We start from the raw sequence: 22010 nt of genomic DNA, 5'->3' as shown, positions 1-22010 counted from the left end.
ATTTCGTCCGCAAACATCACAATTCACTATACCACATACGCACAACATCGTTATTCGACTGCAACACAATACTTGTTACAACTTCCTCAGTTTTCCATATATCACGCTAAATTGAACTCTCACTCCTCTCCCCTCAGGCCTTCACTCACCCACATACCGCACATTCCCCTACCTCCAACATGTGCACACAGACCATTATACCTCACCACCACCAACAACAATCACAATTACGATGCTAGGCTTACCTCTCTGCTGACCTCTATGATAAATGATAATACGTTACATAATGGCTGTCTGTTCCCTTTACTTTTGTTTACGCATACTTTACCAAAGTCGTTAGCTCAACGTTACTGGCAACTCTTTAATTGCACAGCTGTTTACTATTCCTGTAAACACTTCACAACTAGCTTCACCCCAGTATTTAAGTTAAAACCCCCGGATTCCCCAGGAAAATGTATAATGCTGGACGAGAGCTCGGACACGTACAAATGTGAATGTAACGAGGGGTACTCCGGACCGCTCTGTGAAACCGAACTGGTACCTTGTGGCAAGGATTTCTGTCACAACGAAGGCACGTGCAACCCAGTACTGAACAGGTGCGAGTGCGCGGGTGGGTGGAAGGGAGAATACTGTAAGGACAAGATGACCTGCAGAGATCGACCCTGCAGAAACGGTGGAACATGTCTCTCCGGACCTTATGGGGTGAGTTAACTTTGCACAGCGATGGTTTCTATATTTAAATATACTTTTTCAATCTGCATATTTTGTGTAACACTTTTAACTTATTGAAATTTTGTTTCCACGTACGGCTGAAATTTTAAAAAGTAAGAATTCCTGAGAATTCTACATGACACGAAGGCTAACAACTTGTTTTCACTTCAGAGTTTCCAATGTAAGTGTCCGGACGGCTACCTGGGCGCACGGTGTGAGATCCCCAACAAAAGGGTCTGCTCCCCCAACCCCTGTCAAAACGGGGGAACCTGCAGCCCCAGTGGGGGCTCCCCCTCCTGTATCTGTCCCTCGGGCTACACGGGCCCACTGTGCGACAAACGGGACTTCTGTCTCCCCAACCCCTGCAAACCAGGACACGTGTGTGAGAACTTCCCAAAAGACACCCCTATGAAGTACCTGTGCTGTGAGGAGACCAGCTGGAGTTGTTACAATGATGACGGGTGTCCTGAAGTGTGCGCTGATTTCCAGGATGATGGTGTTTGTCAGGTTCGTTCTCTTTCATCCTTTTTTTCTGTAGAATTATTTGATTGCGCTCAGATAATAAAACGTTTGTTGTTTATTGGACACAAGTGCGTTTGTGTTTTGCCGCCAAACGTTTGTTATAATCTGATCCACAGCCAGCTGTCCCACAAGGGATAATACGCTTACAATACCAATTTTACCGCATCTCAAAATGTGCTGTATACTAGTACAAATTACTACCACTGTTATTCCGCTTATAATCATGTTGTGATATTGTGACGAGTAAAGGCTATATAATGAAGAATAACTCTTGTATCCTCAGCATGAATGTTACAACTCAGACTGCCAGAATGACCTGTCGGACTGTTCTCAAAACTTGCAGACAAGCCAGGATGTGTGGGCTGACTGCCCCAACACAGAATGTCGGAGTCTTTTCAACAACGGAGTTTGTAATAGAGAGTGCCAGAGTTCGGAGTGCAACTACGATGGCATGGACTGTGTCAACGCTAAAGATACTTGCGAGTAAGTTTTGTGAATTTTAAATTTTGGCAGCTGAGTTTTTGATAAACATAAGTAGGATTGGTTTTCCATTCGTATATTGATGGGAGTAGAATACAGCCGCGTGTTCAGATTTATCATCCTTCAAAAGTTTGGTTCAATTTCTGATAAGAAGCGGAAGTGATTGAAATTCTGCAGAATCCAGAATAATCCAGATCAAGTCGTGAATCAAGTGCTGCACTCTGCTTCGTACTGTGGGAAAATTGATTATCATATACATAAGTGTGCAATAAGATGGACTTGTGTTCTAACCATAACTGCTAAACTTCAGATTACAGAAGTCTCAGTAAAATATCACATAATTTATTCTGTAATTCACTATCGCAACTTTACGAGTGCTGACACGCTATAATCACCTTCAGGTACGAGAAATACTGCAAGACTTATTTCAACAACAACCTCTGTGATCAAGGGTGTAACACCTCCGCGTGCATGTGGGACGGCCAGGACTGTCTACAAGATAACAGTCAACATAAGGTACGTTGTTTCCGTCACCATTTAAACCACCTTGTCAACTTGTCACCTACATTGGCATTTATAGCACCCCATTGCAACATTTTAAAGTCAAAGTTTTCATAGAGATAAAATTTTAAACGTAGAATGATTCCTTTACCGTGGTTCGAAATAAAGCAGGAAAATAAAGTGTTACTTTTTCAGAGGAAAGATGTGATAGTAATGGAATTGGACAATCCCTGCGAGCAAGTCCGAGTGTTCAAGTCACAACTCATCATAACACTGGACTATTGGTCACGTGCTATCGCTATTGTCGAGAGAATTGAACCAGATGATGACGATAAGAATAGGTAATTATGGATTAGTCAATTAATTACTAAATTGATTGAATGTTTAAATTTTCAACCCACTTTGATCGAGGAATATTTTACATGAGCCACCACATTAACAAAAACATTTGCCCAGGTGTAAACTAGATATAAGTTTTGATAACAGATATTGTGGAACTGACTGCAGAACAGCAAATGTAACCACACTCACTAGTTACTTGTGGGCTTGTCTACAATCCAATCATTCCACGTCACCCTTCCCATTTCGGGTTATGGCGATCACATCTGCTAAAAGTGAGTCTATCAGTATTTACGAATTAGATTTATAACGTTAAAAACGCGTACGTAAGATATTTCTATCAAAATCTGTCCAACACATATACAATTCTGGAATATACCCAAAAACACAAATTACAATATCACCTGCACCAGAATTAAAGTTATATTTAAAGCATGTTGAAATTAATCCCATATCTTGTTCTCAGGTAATACCAACACAGGACGCCCAGAGCAGGTTTCAACAGCCATCATTGCAACTATAGCGGTCATAGGACTTCTGCTTCTGGTTGCAGCCGTGGTAAGTTCACTGTTTAATTACTGTATTTCTCTGTATAGTACGGTTTAAGTTTTGTCATAACTTTAGTTATTAGGGGAAAAAAGGACAGCATTCGTCGAAAATAAAGAAGAATATGCTTAATTAATATTAGTTATGTTGCTAAATAGCATAATAGTACTCTTTAACTTCAGATGGTAGGCAGGAACGTGTACAGAGCTCGAGCAAGACTTTGGGAACCTGACGGTTTTAAGACAAACAGAAAGAGGAACATAAAAGATATCAGTAAAATGGGCGACCCAGTTCATCTCAAGTAAGAAGATTATGTTTTGTTAAAATCTTTTAATATTCCCGCGATCGCTTTTCCAGAACAATCTCAATCTGATATACTAAGTCTTATCTGATATTGAGTAAGATTAATAATTATCAGCACTTTGAACACTGTTGTATATTGAATATTTATGAGAGTAAGATAAGGTTAGAGTCTTATCTGATATTGAGTAAGATTAATAATTATCAGCACTTTGAACACTGTTGTATATTGAATATTTATGAGAGTAAGATAAGGTTAGAGTAAGATTGATTAAGACATGCTTTATGATTAAATGCAGTGCTATTTGAGTGCTGTTATGTGTCAATAAAGCATACAGTGTCTAGTGCTTGATAGACTTTGTCTACAGCAAACATTGTCCAGTGTCCACTATTCACGATCATAATCCGTGTCTAACTTTTCTAACAATTGCAGGACCATGCCAAAGCTCTCCGATCAACACAATTTCAACTACTACATGTCTGAAAACATGTCCCAAGTCATGGTTAGTATATTCATGAGCTATTGTTCTTGTCCCAGTTATTTCATAAATTAACTTCAATTGGCCACCAACGCTTCCTTGCAAGTGACCCGCCACACGAATGCGGTTACAAGAGTCAAAATTGCTTATTGCTAGCAAATTTACTCTGATAAAAGTTTCCACATTTTCGCGCCGAAGACGCGCGCATCGCGCCGCGCACACATGCTAGATAGCTACTAGCTTAGATCAGAGCCAATATTCACATATATTCACACATAGCTCGCCATAGTTGGGTAAATGCATCGCTGCACACATCACGGTCCATTTGGTTAAAATACGAGTGACCAATATACTTGGCCAATTCATAATTACTAATGATAATTTAACTACAGGACGTTGACATGGAGCCGATGTACATAATGAGCGGACGATCACACGGTCGATCAGTGTTCGACGAACAAGACGAGACTGCACCCATGATAACACAAGCTGCCTACGAGCTGCGTCAGAGAGACGAGACCTCCTCTCCCGCTACCCAGGCGGAGGAACAGGTTGCTATCGGCCGACCATCTGGGAGAATGGCTTTGGGCAGAGGAGAAACACAGCTTCACGTCATCTGCAGGTACTTATCTTTGAGTTTGAATTTGTAACTGCGTCTTTGTAGATTTTTATCAACATTAAATAAGTTTGGGTATTCAGCACGTCGTTACGATCTTTCAATATCGATAATCCATCTCAGGAACAAGAAAACAGATGAACTGAAACGTGTCTTAGCCCAAGGAAATGTTGATGTAAATATGGCGGATTCGTCTGGTAGAACCCCCTTGTACGCAGCCGTCGGGTCTGATGCTGTGGAAATTGTCGATGTAAGTTAATGGTCATTATAACATAATTGTGAGTTTTTATTTCGGTTCAATTTTCTTGGCTAAACGTATAAACAGTTTTCCACCACTGTTTATATATGTTGACCTGATTTTACCACAGCTAATTAATCCTGTTCTCAGATTTTATTGGAGGTTGAAGGAATCGATCTAGAAAAGGCTATTGTACAGAAGGGCTCAACTCCCCTTATCCTTGCCACAAAGATGGTTTACAACTCGATAGTTGAAAAGTTGCTCAAAGCGAGAGCCCAAGTGAACGCTGTCGACTCATCTGGTCGAACTGCTCTGCATTGGGCGGCCGCTGTATGTAATATGCACGCTATGGAATTACTATTGAGTCACGGAGCGAACAAGGACGCAGAGAGTGTCAAGAAAGAAACCCCGTTATTCCTAGCCTCACGCGAAGGCAAGCTGGAGGCGGTGAAATTCTTAGTGATGCACAACGCCCAGCGTCATCTTGCTGACAGTATGGACCAAACTCCAATCGATGTTGCCAGAGATCACTTACACACAGATATTGAAGGGGTATGTTACAAATTGACCGAGCTTTTGATTTTAAATCACCATCAACACCTCACCCCACTGTTCAGCACTTAGCCCACTTCACAGTAACTCACCTGACTATCACCCGCAGGTACTTCTTACCTGGAACACTGACGGAAACACCGTGTTAAAACAGCAGCACGTTCAATTACCGGGCAGTCTGACGCCGCCTCAATCAGACGACGCAGCGACCGGTTCCCCAAACTCCCTGCCAACTCTGTCACCCTGCGAGAAGGAAGCGTCAGACAGGGACGATAAGAAGAATAGTAAGAGGAAGAAGAAGAAGACGGAGCATAGTAATCCTCAGTCCCACCAAACTGTTTATAATCAGCCAGGTTAGAGGATTATTTTGGCTAATTGTAGAAATCCAAGAGATTGTTGCGTTAATTAATTGGTAAAATTGCCTTGGTTTCCTTGATAGTGTCTGCCCATCCCCAGTATACACTGTACACTGTACATAGTATCTGTTACTGTATAGTAGGAGGCCAATCTGGAATATTGATCAGCTGATTGATATCGTATACAAACTTTAGCTGACTCATCTTAATACACAGGCTATTTATTTAGCTGACTCATCTTAATACACAGGCTATTGGGCTAAGAATCAGTTACATTCACCACCTAACTGGATGTCAACTCAAATGCTATCCCCCGAGAGTTTGACAGGTTCTCCGACATCCACTAGTTTACCCACAGTAAGTATTATTTTATTGTTATGTACCCTATTATATTTACCCTTGTTTGAAAACTCTTGCTCGAAACGAGGCTTCTCGTGTGCGCCCTGCAGTTATCATATATCTGTAATATTAGCTTGAGAACTTATCAAACGTGTGTCAAACTAACAATTAACATATCGCTCCTTGAGATATTGTATTTTTATTTCAATAAAATAACAGGATTTATTTTCAGACTTGTGACCCCAACGTTCCATCGTCAGAATCCCACCAGAGATTAACACACTACCCGCTACACGCGGGATACCCCCTCGACAACCCCCAATCTTACATACCCCATGATCACCTCCTCTCCCAACACCGCCCCAATAATAACAGGTGGGAATCATTCGGAGAGTTAGACCTGGGACACACATCTGGACAAGTCAAACCGGGACACACATCTGGACAAGTCAAACCGGGACAGACATCTGGACAAGTCAAACAGGGACAGACATCTAGACAAATCAAACCGGGACAATCTTCTGGAAAATTTGATCCTCCGACCACGACCCAGACATTAGAAAGAATTGGTCTGTATCCTCGGTTGGACTGCAATACTCATCACAACCCTGACATTGACAACGACTTTTTTAACAGAGGTAGTCAAACTCAAAATTTAGAGACGCGAAGAAATTGCCGTCTTACCCAGAAACCGACATACCACACTCCTGATGCGCCGTTAAGAACTGATTTACTGATTAATTGGACTAACTTGACAGATAACACAAGTAAAAAACTGATGAGATTATATATATATATATATATCATATTATTTGTCAATGACATTCCTGGGTCCTTTGCGACTGAAATTTGTCACGATATTAAAGCTTTCATCGAGTGATGATCAAATCGCTTCAAACACTTAAAAAATTATCTAAGTTCACTATTAAGTGATCACTTAATTACTTAATCACTAAATTAATTTCTTATCGTTCCCCAGGCAGTACTCCCACCATCCCTCTCATCAGTTAGACTACCACTCGTCGCCCGACAGTCCAGAGGAAACGTGGCAGATCACATCTCCGCCTAACTCTGATTGGTCCCACACATCCCCTTAGTAACCAAATAGGACGACCCCGCCACGTTGGTCGTCCTAGAGATAAAACTTGTAGGTCACGCGTTAGCCAGCACGCGTGACATCGTTCAATTGCAACTGTGTGTGCACTTAAAATGTAAAGACTGAAGACGATCTTTCTTTATTTCTCTAATACTCTGTCGCGTGCGCGGCGCGAGCAGACCGCGTTAAATCATCTGTTGTCATGGAAACGTTCGAACGGAAACTTATTGAACTGCTATATAATAATGGTACACATCTCCCGGGATGTTTTGCTTTTATTTCTACTGTATTTGTGTTTATGTATTAAATGGTTCTTGATTAAGAAAGCATTTGGAGGGTCCACTGAACCGCTCGCTTTCTTTTAAAACCTCTTACTTCTACGACCTGCCTAGTTCATACCTGCCCCATTTATCTCCTAAATGGCAAGACAATCTTATGCCCAAATTAAGGCAGGAAGCATTAACAATCACAGTGCTTTTATTTCTGTTAACAGGTTAATATTAAATGATCAAGTTTTGGTATAATTTTACCGTTATGATATTTCGCGAGTTGTGGGTAGATTAAAAAATCTACATTAAATATATACGTGAAAACGTGGATTCGAAACTCTCTAGCTATTTGATAACCTGGACCTAATTAAATCGACCAAATATTATTTTAATTTATTTAATTCCCAGCAAAATTATTTGGAACGTTTTGATTACTACAGTCGTAGAGGCAGTTTTTATAATATTTTATCAGATCGTTGGCAATCGTATAACCTGCAATCGCCAGACTTTTCTCTTTTAACTTTTAAATATAGTTGGATACAATGACTTGTTTTGACTACGAAAAGGTAAAGGCCAATAGATCTTGGTCATCGAGTTTCGCCAAACTTGATGGCAAACTAAGTTTGATTTCGGAGAAAATACAACCGCTGATCAGTCGTAGTCAAAATTCAAATAAGTCGTTTTATCCACCACCCCCAATTCAACCCAATATATCTGAAGATTTGTGAACTTATTTTTACCTTATGAGTAAAAGTCACCTATTTCGAACTAAATTTAGGGGTCTATAGGATTAATGATTGCAGTTTGTATAGCCCATAAATTCTTTTTTATTGAAGATTATAAGAACTTGATACTGTTTTGTTGAAAGTAGGCAATAAAACACTTTTATTTATATAATGATTAACTACCGGTCTTCACAAGACACCAGCGTTTCGCCGGTCTCTGTCTGATAACATTTAATGTTAACGTGTGTACACTGTATGATGTAAATAATTTTGTTGCAGAAATAACCCCTCTCACTTGTTTGGCAGTGAAGTTCAGCAAAAGTTAAATTTTGTCGTGATTTTTGTCTACACCTGAAAGTGTGACCTTCTGTAATTATGACCCAGCATGGAGCTGTTTCCGCTGTAATGGTACTTCATGACTTTTCACTGATAAAGACGGAAGATGATTAATCATTCTACAGTCGTGTTCATGTTACTAAATTTGACTCACTGTGGCAGATTAATGATTAGAATTATAACGCTATAAAAAGCCAAACATCTAAAAATACAACTCCTTGCTCTGAACGGAAAATGTCACGTCATCGAACGGGTTTTTATCACATATAATATATATTGGGTGGTTTATTCCGGAAATGTCGCAAGAATTAGAAGTAAATTGATTAAACTGCCGGGGATAGCTGCACTTTGTATTCCTCTCTGACTCGTGCACTCCGGCAAGAGCGGCCTTTTTGCTTTTGCGGCGACTTCGCGCGCGATCAAAAGGGGTCGGGTTGCAGCGTGTGTCAAGCCGGGGGATCTTTTTTCAATAGTAATAGTATGGTCAAGGGTGTCCGTGTAGTTCATAGTCTTGGCACTGGCAGTCAAATGTAAACTAACATGACAGTCACATAACAGTAGCCCAACGCTTACTGGGCCGCGCTCAGCCTGTCATTCCGCCAAATGTTAATGAACATAATAGCCTGGGGTCCTCAGGTAACCCAACGCGAGCTAGATTACCAGGGGACCTCATCAGGCTTAGATTTACCTGGGGACCCCAGGCTATTATGTTCATGAATAAAAATTCGGCGCAATGACAGGCTGAGCGCCGCCCAGTAAGCTTAGATGTCTAAAAGTTTAATTGACGATGTCAATTCATCGCAGCTCGGCGAGGCGCAGTAGCGCATTTCACCGATCTAGTGGTTGCAAGAAGCATAATTGAGTGCGCGGCGTGCGCGCCCCATTAACTCATCGCGCTACAATACACAATTGACAATTAAACCATCAAGATTCTAAAAGGACTTCGTAGCACATTTCGAGAAGAAAGCGGCGCGCGCTACTTTGAAGAAATTAATTAGACGAGAAACATCAGTATTCTCAGAAAAGGAAGTAAGTCCAATTTTTCGAAATATGGCAATATTGGTATCAAAATTTCCAGCAGGAAATTCTCTACAACTTGGAGGACTTCGCCGCTTCGACGCGCCGCGCAAACTAGCATTCTTGCTTCGCATCGACGATCGTTGCTCTGCTTCGCAGAGCAACGATCTCGACGGATTGACATCGTCAATCAACTCTACAACATGAGCTACATATTAATGTATGGAAACGTTGTTGCATGCAATTCTCAAGGAAGTAAGTCCCAGTTGAGAAACAATATGTTCGGTTTTAGCCAATTATTTTCTGAGAGAAGGACGTTAGTCCGAACTTACTTCCTTTTCTGAGAAAATCTTGAACATTTTCTGAGATAAGGAAGTAAGTCCATGGACTTACTTCTTTTTCTGAGATAAATTATCTTTGTCATACGTTGTTTGACCCGCCGCGCACGAGTGCGCAGCTCCCCCTGTATCGTCACCATAGTTGATAGTGAAACGACCGTGGGGGTTGACGGATGTTACTCGTCTAAATTTCTTCGAAGTAGCGCGCGCCGCTTTCTTCTCGAAATATTGGCCCGATAGCAAGTGCTACGATGTAGCGCGCGCCGGGCCAGACCATTAACAATGGTCAACCGTGGGGGTCGCAACGTGACACAAGGGCTCCCGTCGGTCGAAAACAACTTGCAACTAAAATCATTGTATATTTGAACACTAATTACAAATTTATATCCTATATATAGAGATGGTATGAATAATTGATAATGATTGATGATCAATAACTAAATTCTACACTCGACTGCATCACAAAATTTTTTCTAACAGGTTCTAAGTTCTTTAATAATTGACGATGTCAATCCTTCGCATTGTAATTGATTGCGATAAGTATTATTTGATACACGGCAGAAAAGCTCCTCTCCAAAAAATCTTTCAAAATGACTTACTGACTGACTTGACTCAAGAAAACAACAATTTTCAAGAAAAAAGGCTTACAACGGGTAGTGTTCCCGAGATCCATTGATAACAGATCTCCGCAGCTTTCTGTCAGCTCCATCAGTCTAGCTATCTCATCTATCGACTTCAGCCCAGTATCTGCTTTTAGGTTATCTAGTAATGTTAAGTAAGGTCGCCCCTTGTTTGTATGCCTATGACTCGGCTTCCAGAGGATCAGTTTGTTCAATGTCAGCTCCGGATGTCGATGAGCATGACCTGCAAGTCTGAGCCTTCGTTGGGTTATCTTGGAGCTGACTTTGGGAAGTTCACCTGTTCACCGTCATCTTCCAAAATCTCTTTTTATATTCTAATGATTTCTCGTTTATCAAAGCTTTCCTTGGGTGCAAAATTTGAGTGCCTCAATCGTGTTGTGTGTCATCCTCAGTGACCTTGTATGATGGTCATTCAAGAAAAATTCAGTCAAAACAATGAAATTTGGGTCGCTGACAGCTGAAATTCGACTATTTCCTACTGGTAGGACTTATTCAAAATTTTTATTGCATCTAAGTTTTCTCCAGATATACTACTTCCAGTATCTTGATGGCGACTTGTGACACTCTCACCGATCTCACTGATTGGTCACTGATCAAAATGTCAGTAAAAACTGCGAAAGTTGGGTCAAGGGGACGGCAGAAAAGCTCCTCTTCAAAAATCTTCCAACATCTCTTTTTATATTTTGATGATTTCCCGTTTATCAAAGCTTTCTTTGGGGAAAAGAACTTTGAGTACCTCAATCGTGTCTTGTGCCATCCTCAGTGACCTTGTAAGATGGTTATTCAACAAACATTTAATCAAAACAGTGAAATTTGAGTCGTGGAAAGCTGAAGTTTGAAAATGTCCTACCAGTAGGCAGTAGGATGGACATTCTATCACAGTGGAGTTGCCACCTACGAGTGGTGGCTGAGAGGTGGCGCGCCTGAGAGGTGGCGCGGGTGTATGCAGAGTATGATAATGTCACCCTTGCCGCGGACGCGATAATTCAAACGTAATGAAAGCTAATAGTAAAACAAAATTTTTAGTAAAGTAAAATGTCAGCCGCGACGCAAGGCTGACATTATCATACTCTGCATACACCGCGCCACCTGTCATAGTTTTCTCCAGATATACAGCTTCCAGTGCCTTGATGGTGACTAATAGCTATTTCAGATTTAATCATAATGTTGTTCAGTAATTAACATTTTGTATATTTTTGGACATGATGGTCCTCTTACATACAGTGTCATTTTAATGTCATTTTTGTTTAAATTCTAAATTCTGATACTGTGTTTTTCGGCTTACCAACACCACTTGGAATGATATACTTCCTTTAGGTTCCATAGAAGATAACAATGTTTATGTGGCGTTCTTAGACATAAAATTTTGTTTCGACACCGCAGGCGATCTTCAGACAGACCTCCATGTTAAAGAGACTGATGCTCGCTCTTACCTGTACTTCGGTTCCCACCACCCGAACCATACATTCAGCAGCATAGTCTATAGTGCATGCCTGAGACTCCGGCGAATCATCAATGATAACGACAGACTCCGAAAACAAATTGATGAATTAAAAACCTTTTTCTTCCAATCCAACTACCCTAAAACTATGGTAGATAACATCAGTGAAAAAGTCAAAGGCTTTGAAAGATGCCTCAAACCACTGGACAACTCAAACAGCAGTGTCCTGGTCCCAAAGTCTCCAGAACCAGCAGTCCGCGTTATTTCAACATTTGGCAGCGATCAAGAGTTAGTAGAATCGGTAAAAAGATTGGAACCAGAACTCAGTAGAACCAGGAGCTTCTCAGGATTATCTGGTTCCCATACAAGTGGAAACACCCCAGGCTCCCCAATATCATCTAGAGCCGGTACGTCACGCCCTATCTTCAAATTCGTCAGACGTACTGGAACATCATTTAGAAGGAAGTTAGTCAAAGCAAAACAGTTTGCGGATGACTTAACCCAACCTCACACAAGACCATGTGGGGGCAGACACTGCGGTACCTGTAACATCATATCTCCACATCCATCAATAACAGTCAATGGACAGCGAGCCAAAGCAGTGTCTGGTACATGTGTCAGCTACAATGTTGTATACATCTTCAGTTGCCAACTTTGTAATATGTGTTATGTAGGAAGAACGGTGCAGCCCCTAAGGGCACGAGTAAACGAACATCGCGCCCATTACTACAAACTCATTTCGGACAACACGTTTGTCCCTGAAGAAAACGACGACGGATTCAGCTTGGGTAAACACCTTGTAGAAGTTCATAACATGAAACAACGTGACAATTTCAACCAGGCTTACAAAGTGTCAATTCTCAGTAATAGTAGCCCAAGAACTCTAGAAGTGGATGAACACCGTTATATTCAGAAACTAAGAACTATACGTCCATTGGGGCTCAATGCCGTGGACCCGTTTGGGATTCCATTATTGGATTTATCTTAAAGGTTTTCCATTGCATTGGGGCACAAAAGTTATGTTTTTAAAAATATTCATAGGTATCGTTTTTAGTTGTGTCATTTCATTTCCAATGTTACACTTTGTAGGAACTGATATTAACCGAGTTTCTGATTCAGGATGTTACTGAAGATAGTAATGAAAATGTTTTAACACCTCAGTACTGTGTTTTACTACAGCTCAACCTGCTCAGTCTGACTATTTGGGAATTTAAACTCTTGATACTTCCTTTAGGTTATGGCATCAAAAGAACCTGCCCCACTTAACTTCGTTCACCAGAATGCAATTTTGTGTGAGACTATAAAGAAAGAGCAGAAGCACCAGAAATTGCACAAGGACTATCGTGTTAATCCCTTTAAAAAGAGTAAGTGAAAGTTTTCTGAATATATGGCCTGGTATATCCATTCCCTATCAATTATTATACTATTGCATCACGTATAAAGTGTAGGAATAACACATTGATCTTATGATAATACCTTATGGTGAACTAATCAGTATATATGGCGGTATTATCTTTAGCTTCATATAACTACAATAGAATGTGTCTATGGAATTATAAGCAAAAAATTTGTTTTTTATGTTGAGTATGATGTTACCACCTCTGCTCTGACCTCATGCTAAGATAAGCACACTATGTCCCATCATGGTCAGGATTAAACATGATAATTCGGTCTCATCTATATTTATGGTTTCAATTTCAGTTAACGTTTTGGCTTCCAAACCAAACTCAAATGTAGAGGATGACACTCAGGAGGACGGTAAGTATTATTGTGTAGAACTTTACCACTTCAAACTTTATCTATTCTTCATATCTTTCTGAGAGATAAACATTCAAACATTGAGAGTTTCTAACTGAACCAGCTTATATACGGAAGGGAAGCAGGCTGAATAATGAATGATTAATGATTGAGACGTTTTTCTTATTTTATCCGTATAGTATTGATGGGGCCAAACAGAGGGTATTGGTGTCACCTTCATACGTAGCAAATTCCTTTTGTTAGAAATTGTAATAAAAATGACTGGCTTAAATATACACGACTTGTATAAATAACTATTTGGACCTATGCTCATAAGAGTGTAAATTATGTGTTCACATTTCTTAATTTCAGAACAGTTTATTAACATATTCAAGAAAGCTCGGGAAGTCCCTACAGAGAAGTATGACTATCCTCAAACAGAAAGTCAATCCTATGGCTGGTTTACCACCCCGTTGGTAAGTTCTTAAAGTTAATGACCCACCCTGTAATTTCCCGTGAAATATTACGTATGATTGTTTACAAATATGATCGAGGCTACATAGTTTTTTTTTCTGGGGATAAACAAGAATTTAAAATTTCTTACATTCGGCTACCATTTATTGATCCCTCCCACAGTTTTAGAGTATCTATTTGCTTGATCTCTGACCAAATGAAACAGCTTATAATGGAGCAAAAGTCATGAAAATAAAAGTTATGTTGCTTTTTTGTCTGTTTTAATGATATGATTATGAAAGTAATAATCAAAGAATATTCAAAAATTCATCATGCCACTACTAAATAATCGACCGATCATTCGATTGAACTTCTCGTAAAATATTATTCTTTTATAAGAAAAAACTAAGTTGCTATGTTAATCAAGCTTTAAGTTTAAAATGCCGTTAAATATTGAAATTATGGGAATAATGTAGAGGAAAATTAATTAAAATTTACATCACCGCTCTGAAATACTTAAAAACAGGCATAATGAAAGTTTTTTAAATACAAAGGAACAAAGTTGGTGCATCACACCTCCTAACCAATAATATGTAATAACCATGTTCCAATTACTCATCACTCATAAGCGCTGACCTTTGACAACTATTCCATGAATACGCCCCCTGAAATGTCCTCGAATAAAGCTTTCGAATAAAAACTGTTAGCTTTCTCGCTATGACCACGGGCCCCCTAGTAGTACTAGTGTTGTAATTAGTTTTAAACTAATTACGACACTACAAATCTATTACATTTATTGAGGACGTTACAGAAGGAATGTATTTAATGTAGTTATTGAGGAGTCCTAACTCTCCTCACGTCCGTAAATGGAGTTTTCTTTGTATCATATATAAATAGAAAGAAGAACAACAGGTCAGGTTTTTAGTATAGACCTAACCCGTCGTTTCTCTTTATATTCCGCTCTCAGTTTTAGCGATTTTAGCGATACAAGTTCGAACTTACTACTAAGTTTTAGTTCAGTCTACCGCTTGGGAGTTTAGCCTTTCTCTAGATAATAAAAACCCGCCCCTAAGATACCGTAAGTTGATCCTAAAACCGTTATGAAGACTGGAAATACTGCTTAGACCACCAGGTAACCCTGGGGCATATTTTGGAATCCCTATTTGTTATTGTTTAAACCCAAGATCTGCCAAACATTAAAAAGCCACTCATTACAAGACGCATACAGGCTTTGCCATTTATAATTGTAAAGGTAAAGGGATTATCACGTGCCATCCTTTCTTAAAGTCACATTTTTATGCTTACCTGATTGGTATCTTTATTCAATGACGCAAAATCGTACGCAGAAAAGCACGATTCGATTGTAAATCATAACATTAAATTATTAAAATTCAATCAAGTAAAATTAAAATTAAAACCAAAACACTAGGTTTAAATTTTCTGAACACTCCAGTCTCCAACGTGAATCAACAGTTTATAAGCACGTGCTTCGTGATAAGGTCACTATTAACACTTACACTCGATATCATTATCAAGATTTTGATTTTCGATCGTTTGTTCACTATAAATATGCTATTATGTTCAATAGCACCATCATACCGACAGTTCTATGTTGCTTATCATGGTTACATAAAAATATAGATAGTTAACTTACTGTCTGTTAAAATGTCTCCAACTGCACTGCTGTCAACTTCTAAAAGAGTTGGATTGGTTGGGTCATCATTTTAGTCTTCTTCCTGTAAAAATAATCGTATGAATTTGAGGGTAAGTGCAACTGAAGTTTTCTTTATTTTTCTTGATGTGACTGTTCTAAGACATTGCCCAAACTTGCTATCAAATTTAGGGTATAAAATATCCCGAATACCAAATCACGGAATAATGAATCTTGCACAAGGTTGGCTTACAAGTTTCAGGCAGTAATTAACAAAGGTGTTCTCTTTGTCGACTGTTATGTACTTACTGAGCTTACTTAAAGGTATATTGTTACATACGACCAGTAAGTGAGTAGTAGCGGTTCTGAATTCAGAAATAACTGTTAGTTGCCTGACATCATATCTTTGTGTTACAATAGAAGGGCACACTCCTTGAGGGTGGTTTTTATTATGCTCATGATATCTTAGTTAAGTTATTTGACGTTGGTCCGTTAGTTCCAAAATTTGTATACCTGGTATTACCTATTACCTGTCCAGCCCTTCATCTGCCTGATATTTTACCTTTATTTACCTAGATGTAGATTGTAGATTGGTATTAAATTTAACTTTTCATTGCCCTCGAGGGCAACCTGTAACCCACGCAACCTGTATCACTGACACAAAGTCTATAATACCACAAACTAAATCAACTATACACTAAATGACATTGAATATTTTGTATATATTAGCAATCGTAACCAACTCTATGTAACCAAATCTAATCGTGCACCAGTCAATATTGTAACACATCTATTGTGGGAGGGCACTAACCCGCTAATTGTACCCTTAGTAGTCCGGTATTATTGTAGAGACCGCCACTGTAGAATCTCCTCCCTGTTATCTCTTTTCCCCAGTCCTCCTGACAGCCATGCCTCCCACTACTAGCGTAGTTAAAGTTCAGAACACCCACACCGTTACACTCTAATATGAAGTGTGTTAATGTGGGGGTAAATGTCCAAACTTTAACTGCACTGCGTGGAACTCCGCTCAGGAGCGTGTAGCCAGCTGAGCAGTCGGTTATCAGGTATTTCCAGGTGTTTGTAAACGGTTCCGTGCACTGGACACTGACATATCCATTCGTTCCATCAAAGAATGTGATGCTAAGTATTATACTGCCTCTTTGAGTGGCTGTCTTTATCTGCGCTTCCTGTCCTGGTTCCAGTGGGTAGACTTTCATGGAATTGCCTGTCTTGGAAATGCCTGGAATAGGATAAGTCATGTGACTAGTTACTAATTCTGGTTTTAACGAATTTTACGGACTTTCTTAGCACTGTAAAACCGAACGTAAGGCTGGTTAAATATTGACTCTCCATTTCTTTTCTGGGAGATCTAAATGCTCCATTCATTATTCGTTTTGCGAAACTTATTTATTGAGATCACGAGGAAATTAAATAAATAGTTAATTAACGGAGATAAGAATACGAAATAGTGAACCAGTGCAGTAGGTATTGTTTTATACTCACTTAATATCATGTCATAAAAAATTTGAAGTTACCTGCTGCAAAGCTTAGCATTGTCACCGTAACAACCCAAATCCTCATTCTAGCGCACGTCTGGGGTTGCCTTTCGGTTAATTAGTTTCATTATAAGATACGACTATAATTATATCAGACCAATCAAACTAAAAAAGGACAATAGTTTTTTTTTTTTTTTAAATCAATAAACTTTCAAATTGTTACACAAATACATCATTTTATTTCAAAGAAAATATCGCCGAATGACCTTACATGCCTTGACAAGTGACCGAGTGTAAACAAAATAAGGGACACCGAAACACCAGTTGACCAGTAAACTGATCATAGCAATTACATCGGGCCCTAAATGCACCTATAAGTGAAGCGATGCTGCAACCAAGGCATGCTAGGTTTATTCCATTGAACTAATAAGGTTACAGCCTAAAATATAAATATAATAAATAACAATGTACCATAAATCATAATTATAAACACACTTTATTTAACATATTTTATTAATTATACTTCATATCAATTTATATTTAGACAATATAGTTACATTAAGGTAAATTGTTTAACTGTCAGAGGATGTTATATGGTCGTTTAGAACTGTCCAGAGGTACTTAATTAAATGGGTTTTAAACACGGATGGCCTTGAGATTTCCCTTAATTCATAAGGGAGTTTATTCCAAAGAATGTGTGCTCTGTAAAAGTAAGACTTAGATATGCCTGAACATCTGGTCTGGCTTGACGTAAGGTTTTGTGGAACTTGAGGAGAAATGTCACTAATCATACTGAGATCGTCTAGATGTGATCGCCTTAACCTACTTCCCATGAAACGTCGTAAGTAAGGTGGAAATGTCACAACTGACATGTCATAAAAAATATTATGAAAATATAATATATCCTTGTAATCAAACCTTACCGAGAGTGGAAGGATATTTAGTTCCTTACACGCTATGAAATACCTTTTTTTGTCCCTAAGGCTCAAGTAAATATCATTAAGGATCCACTTGATACCTCTTTTTTGTATCGATTCAAGTTTCTCCACCGAGGTTTCTGAATGAGGCCGCCAGACAATTGTGCAGTGTTCGAAATGACTTCTAACCTGAGATAGATAGAAGGCCCGACGTTTTTTAGTGTTCTTGGTGAAGTAACATGTTCTTTTTAGAAGGCCTAACCTCTGACTAGCCTTAGAGTATATCATATCACAGTGATGTGACCAATCTAACTTACTATTGATATGTACTCCAAGATCTTTTTCAATGTCTGTGTATTCGATAGCCGTTTCATTCATTGAGTACACAAAATTAACACTACGATTCATAGAATATACTCGGGTAATAGAAAGAACGTGACTTTTTGAAGGGTGAAACACCATCTTATTATGATGAGCCCAATTTTGAAGACTGTTAATATCCTTAGATTAAGCAAAATGGGTCGTTTTAGTAATGACGAAACGAGCTGGTGTGCATTAAAATCGCCAATTTATCTAATATTATCTATGTATTATGCATTTTTCAACGCTACAAAAATGAGAGAGCTCAGAGCATTAGATTGGAATCACAAATTAGAATTAAATAACACCGAAACAAAATATCTATCGATGGACTAATCGATGGACTAATCACCCATTTATATTGTGCACTATCATTTGTAGAGTTATTACGCTTTTATGCTGAATTATATTTGCGAACACTCAACACTTGTTTTATCGGGTGTGGGAAAAAGGGGAACAGAGAGAAAACTGTTAACCATTTGTACTTAGACTAATTTAATTCTATGTCACTTTGAAAAATTAGAAAACCCAACGGATCCTTGAATAAATAGATTATTGGCTTAGCTAATTTGGCTGGTGATACTAGGAAAAGGATTGCCAGATGAAGTGACTAGGTCAAGAACTCCAAATCAGAATATTGTGAGACAATCGCGGTTGATGGTTGAAACCAATTTCAAAACGGAACTCTAATATTTGCACTGAAGTCACTGTTAAATTCTTTCCTAGCCCGCTACCGGTAAATACTCGAAGCGGCCTACGAGTCAGTCCCGACGATATATGTTGTTTTTGTAACGCGCAAGACTATTTTACAGTTTTCTTGGCGCTCTGAAGTAGGTTTCGACGGTTACCATGACTACCTATACTAAACGCGCCGCAAATTGGAATCATCATTTAAGGGGCCATCTACTTAGGACGTCCGGCAAATATATATAGGGAGGGGGGTGGTTTTGGAATTTAGGACAAATCTGGACAGGGGTAGGGGGTGGTTTCTGAAAATCCGGATGATTATTAACAATGAATTTGAGTTGATTTTATTTGTAGTCTTAAAAGTAGCTGGAAATCTGGACGTCCGGGGGAGGGGGAGTGTGGGTTTGAAAATTCGGACACACCCGGACAGGGGTGGTCTGAAAATCTGCGATTTTGGCGGACGTCCTAAGTAAATGGCCACTAACATTTGCGATCTTCAATTTCAGATCGACAGTGACAGGTCAGATATCAGACTACACCACCCAAGAACCATGAGTGAAGTCACCAAGTACATGGATGCCGCCTGGAGACTAAAGGAACAGTCAGAGAATATGCAATGAGAGCGTCCATAGAACTGCTTGAGTAATATTAAAAGGACCGGAAAATTGTAAATACAAATTTAGATGTGCAGCCTCAAAAACTGTTTTCTTGTACTGAAGTGTTATGAATTATGATGTGGATTATCCAGAGTTCAGACTTTTTAATTAATAGTGATGCTCTTGGAATTTATATGCATGTTGAAAGTTTGCTTAGTAGCTATACTAATATATTTTCATTATTTGTTTCGCTACCAATTGAGATAAAAATTTGCAGCTCAGAGTTCAGTTAATTCGTTTTGAATTTCATGCATGAACACTGAATAGATTAAAAGGTAACCCATTAACATCAACAAATATCATCGAATTTAGATTCACAACACCGAAGCCGTTTCATCAAATGAACTGTTTTTGGAATAAGATGGAGATTTTAATAATTATGCATGTGTTTGTAATTTATACAATAAATTAATATAATCATTTAAGAAGATTTAATCTGATGAACAATTTTGAATTCTCACCGCGTATCATAAATAAATAATAATGGGAATAATACTATAATTGATGAGCCGGTTCTCAAATTAAGAACTTATCCTGCGATTAGACCATATAAAATCAATGATATAGCCATTTGTGGGAGGGGGTGGGGCTGGCCAGACGTTTTCTGTACCCTTGAACTGCTCTGAATGCATTTGTTGCAAAAAAATGATTCATATTACTTAACGCGATAATTCGACCGACTATTTAATGGTCATCTCGACTCTCGAGTGACAACGCATTTCTTACTTGAAATATCAACTATGTCTCCTGACTAGTGGCTAATCTGGCTATGCTATTGAATACAGCTGTTTAGTTGCTCAGTTTATTCTTTGGCCTTACTACCATGAGCAAAAGTAAAAAACTGCCATTAAGTAATATAGAGAAACCAGAAAAAGCTTAATGTATTGCTAGGGTTTTAGTGAGGGTATGGTATGGCCTACAGGTAGATTTAGAGGGTTGGGCTGCCTGAATGCTGAGTCAGTTAAACAGCAAAATTGATACACTCTGTCGTGACAGTAAGTGAACCTTTTACCTTTATTAGTAAACTTGAATTTTCTAATACATGGTATGCACATATTACTGCGTGTATCGCTCTTAGTAGTTCACCAAACTTATAAAATGTACGTTGAAGCTCACTTAAATATAGCCAACAAAGTGCATCAGAATCTTGTTACACTCTCTTCTGAATTTTGAGCATTTACATGCGGTCAGCAAATGTCGTAAAGTTTCCTCTGCTGGCATCACCACAATGAAAACAGCTACGCATTCTGCGGAACATATAATTGTATATTAAACAGGAATCTTGTCCTACGGCTAGATCGTAACCATGGTGAGATTACATAATGGAAATTTAATACAGTGGCAAGAATAAGATTTAAAAACCTTATTTCAGAGGCTTTTGTAGCCTTTTCGCATTCTGCACTAATAAACAGGGATTGAAACCCACCACTTACCCTAATCCTAAATAATCGAATTCGTGTTTTACTGACGTGGCATAATCCCTCGGGGAATAATTTTAACCATCTGTCACGGGGGTTGATTCGGAATCAGTGTCCAAAAATATACCGAATAACTCTCATTGTCATCAAAATAGGTAAATTTGTCTCCCACAACTGTAAACTGGCGGTCGGAAGTTGGTTGTAGTTTTAAGTGTGCACCAGGTATAGATACTATTAGTATACTGTGTTTGTTGTTTTAGGAAAACAGTGCACTAACACCCAGCAGTAGGAGGTACTCTGCGACTGTACTTGTACCGTGCACCATTGTTTTGTTTGTTTTTGTTACAGTTTAATACTCTGGTGTCCGTAGCATTAAGGGATCGCACACGTACATATTACGTAAGCACATTTTAATTAAGGGGTCTAAAATACTTAAACTAACTTAGTCTAATTTTTCAACAACATCGGTGTGTAAAAGAGATTAGGAAAGATAAAAGTCAATTAGCACTTTCACCTCCTCCGCGTCCAAGTAAAGAGTGGCGTCCAAGTAAAGAGTGGTGTGTATCTTGTCTCTGCTATTAACAAAGAATATATACCTATCATTTTAAAGAACAAAGATACGAATTTAACAAAGCATTATGGGCAGAGGATGAACGAATAAAGTTGCGGCTAGTTCCTAGGATAACTTACAAAAGTAAGCCCCTGATCGAAAAGTAGCAATTCTCGTGATTTGCTGAGAGATTTAAAAAATTAATTCTCCTTAGACCCCCCAGGGTTGCCATACCACAGAGGC

At 38.9% G+C, this 22010-nt stretch overlaps 3 protein-coding genes across 6 annotated transcripts in view; all 3 read left to right on the top strand.

The window, feature by feature from the left end:
* Window positions 1-8497, top strand: part of LOC134820866 (neurogenic locus notch homolog protein 2-like) — a 54763-nt gene extending 46266 nt beyond the window's left edge. Inside the window, exons 11-26 of one of the 2 annotated variants that reach the window (XM_063831512.1) lie at window positions 449-702; window positions 883-1218; window positions 1517-1716; window positions 2115-2229; window positions 2410-2555; window positions 2671-2828; window positions 3020-3111; window positions 3282-3400; window positions 3833-3902; window positions 4271-4500; window positions 4618-4744; window positions 4883-5284; window positions 5394-5637; window positions 5891-5997; window positions 6212-6354; window positions 6959-8497. In XM_063831512.1, coding sequence (XP_063687582.1) covers window positions 449-702; window positions 883-1218; window positions 1517-1716; window positions 2115-2229; window positions 2410-2555; window positions 2671-2828; window positions 3020-3111; window positions 3282-3400; window positions 3833-3902; window positions 4271-4500; window positions 4618-4744; window positions 4883-5284; window positions 5394-5637; window positions 5891-5997; window positions 6212-6354; window positions 6959-7076 — 2861 coding nt within the window. In that variant the 3' untranslated portion in view covers window positions 7077-8497. The remainder of the gene's footprint in view (window positions 1-448; window positions 703-882; window positions 1219-1516; window positions 1717-2114; window positions 2230-2409; window positions 2556-2670; window positions 2829-3019; window positions 3112-3281; window positions 3401-3832; window positions 3903-4270; window positions 4501-4617; window positions 4745-4882; window positions 5285-5393; window positions 5638-5890; window positions 5998-6211; window positions 6355-6958) is intronic. The other variant, XM_063831513.1, reaches the window with a different exon arrangement.
* The window catches only part of LOC134820882 (cilia- and flagella-associated protein 144-like), a 66074-nt gene extending 46266 nt beyond the window's left edge, over window positions 1-19808 (top strand). Inside the window, exons 2-5 of the mRNA XM_063831531.1 lie at window positions 13077-13206; window positions 13544-13600; window positions 13952-14055; window positions 19650-19808. Of these exons, the coding sequence (XP_063687601.1) occupies window positions 13080-13206; window positions 13544-13600; window positions 13952-14055; window positions 19650-19763 (402 nt within the window). The 5' untranslated portion in view covers window positions 13077-13079 and the 3' untranslated portion in view covers window positions 19764-19808. The remainder of the gene's footprint in view (window positions 1-13076; window positions 13207-13543; window positions 13601-13951; window positions 14056-19649) is intronic.
* The window catches only part of LOC134820881 (FUN14 domain-containing protein 1-like), a 103755-nt gene continuing 96556 nt past the window's right edge, over window positions 14812-22010 (top strand). For all 3 annotated transcript variants that reach the window (XM_063831529.1, XM_063831528.1, XM_063831527.1), the window contains exon 1: window positions 14812-14833. The gene's annotated coding sequence lies outside the window, so the exon portion shown is untranslated. The remainder of the gene's footprint in view (window positions 14834-22010) is intronic.

The sequence above is a fragment of the Bolinopsis microptera genome, chromosome 9 (genome assembly GCF_026151205.1).
Source record: "Bolinopsis microptera isolate Bmic1 chromosome 9, MBARI_Bmic_1.0, whole genome shotgun sequence".
NCBI lineage: Eukaryota > Metazoa > Ctenophora > Tentaculata > Lobata > Bolinopsidae > Bolinopsis > Bolinopsis microptera.
This window is presented reverse-complemented; position numbering and strand designations above follow the sequence as displayed.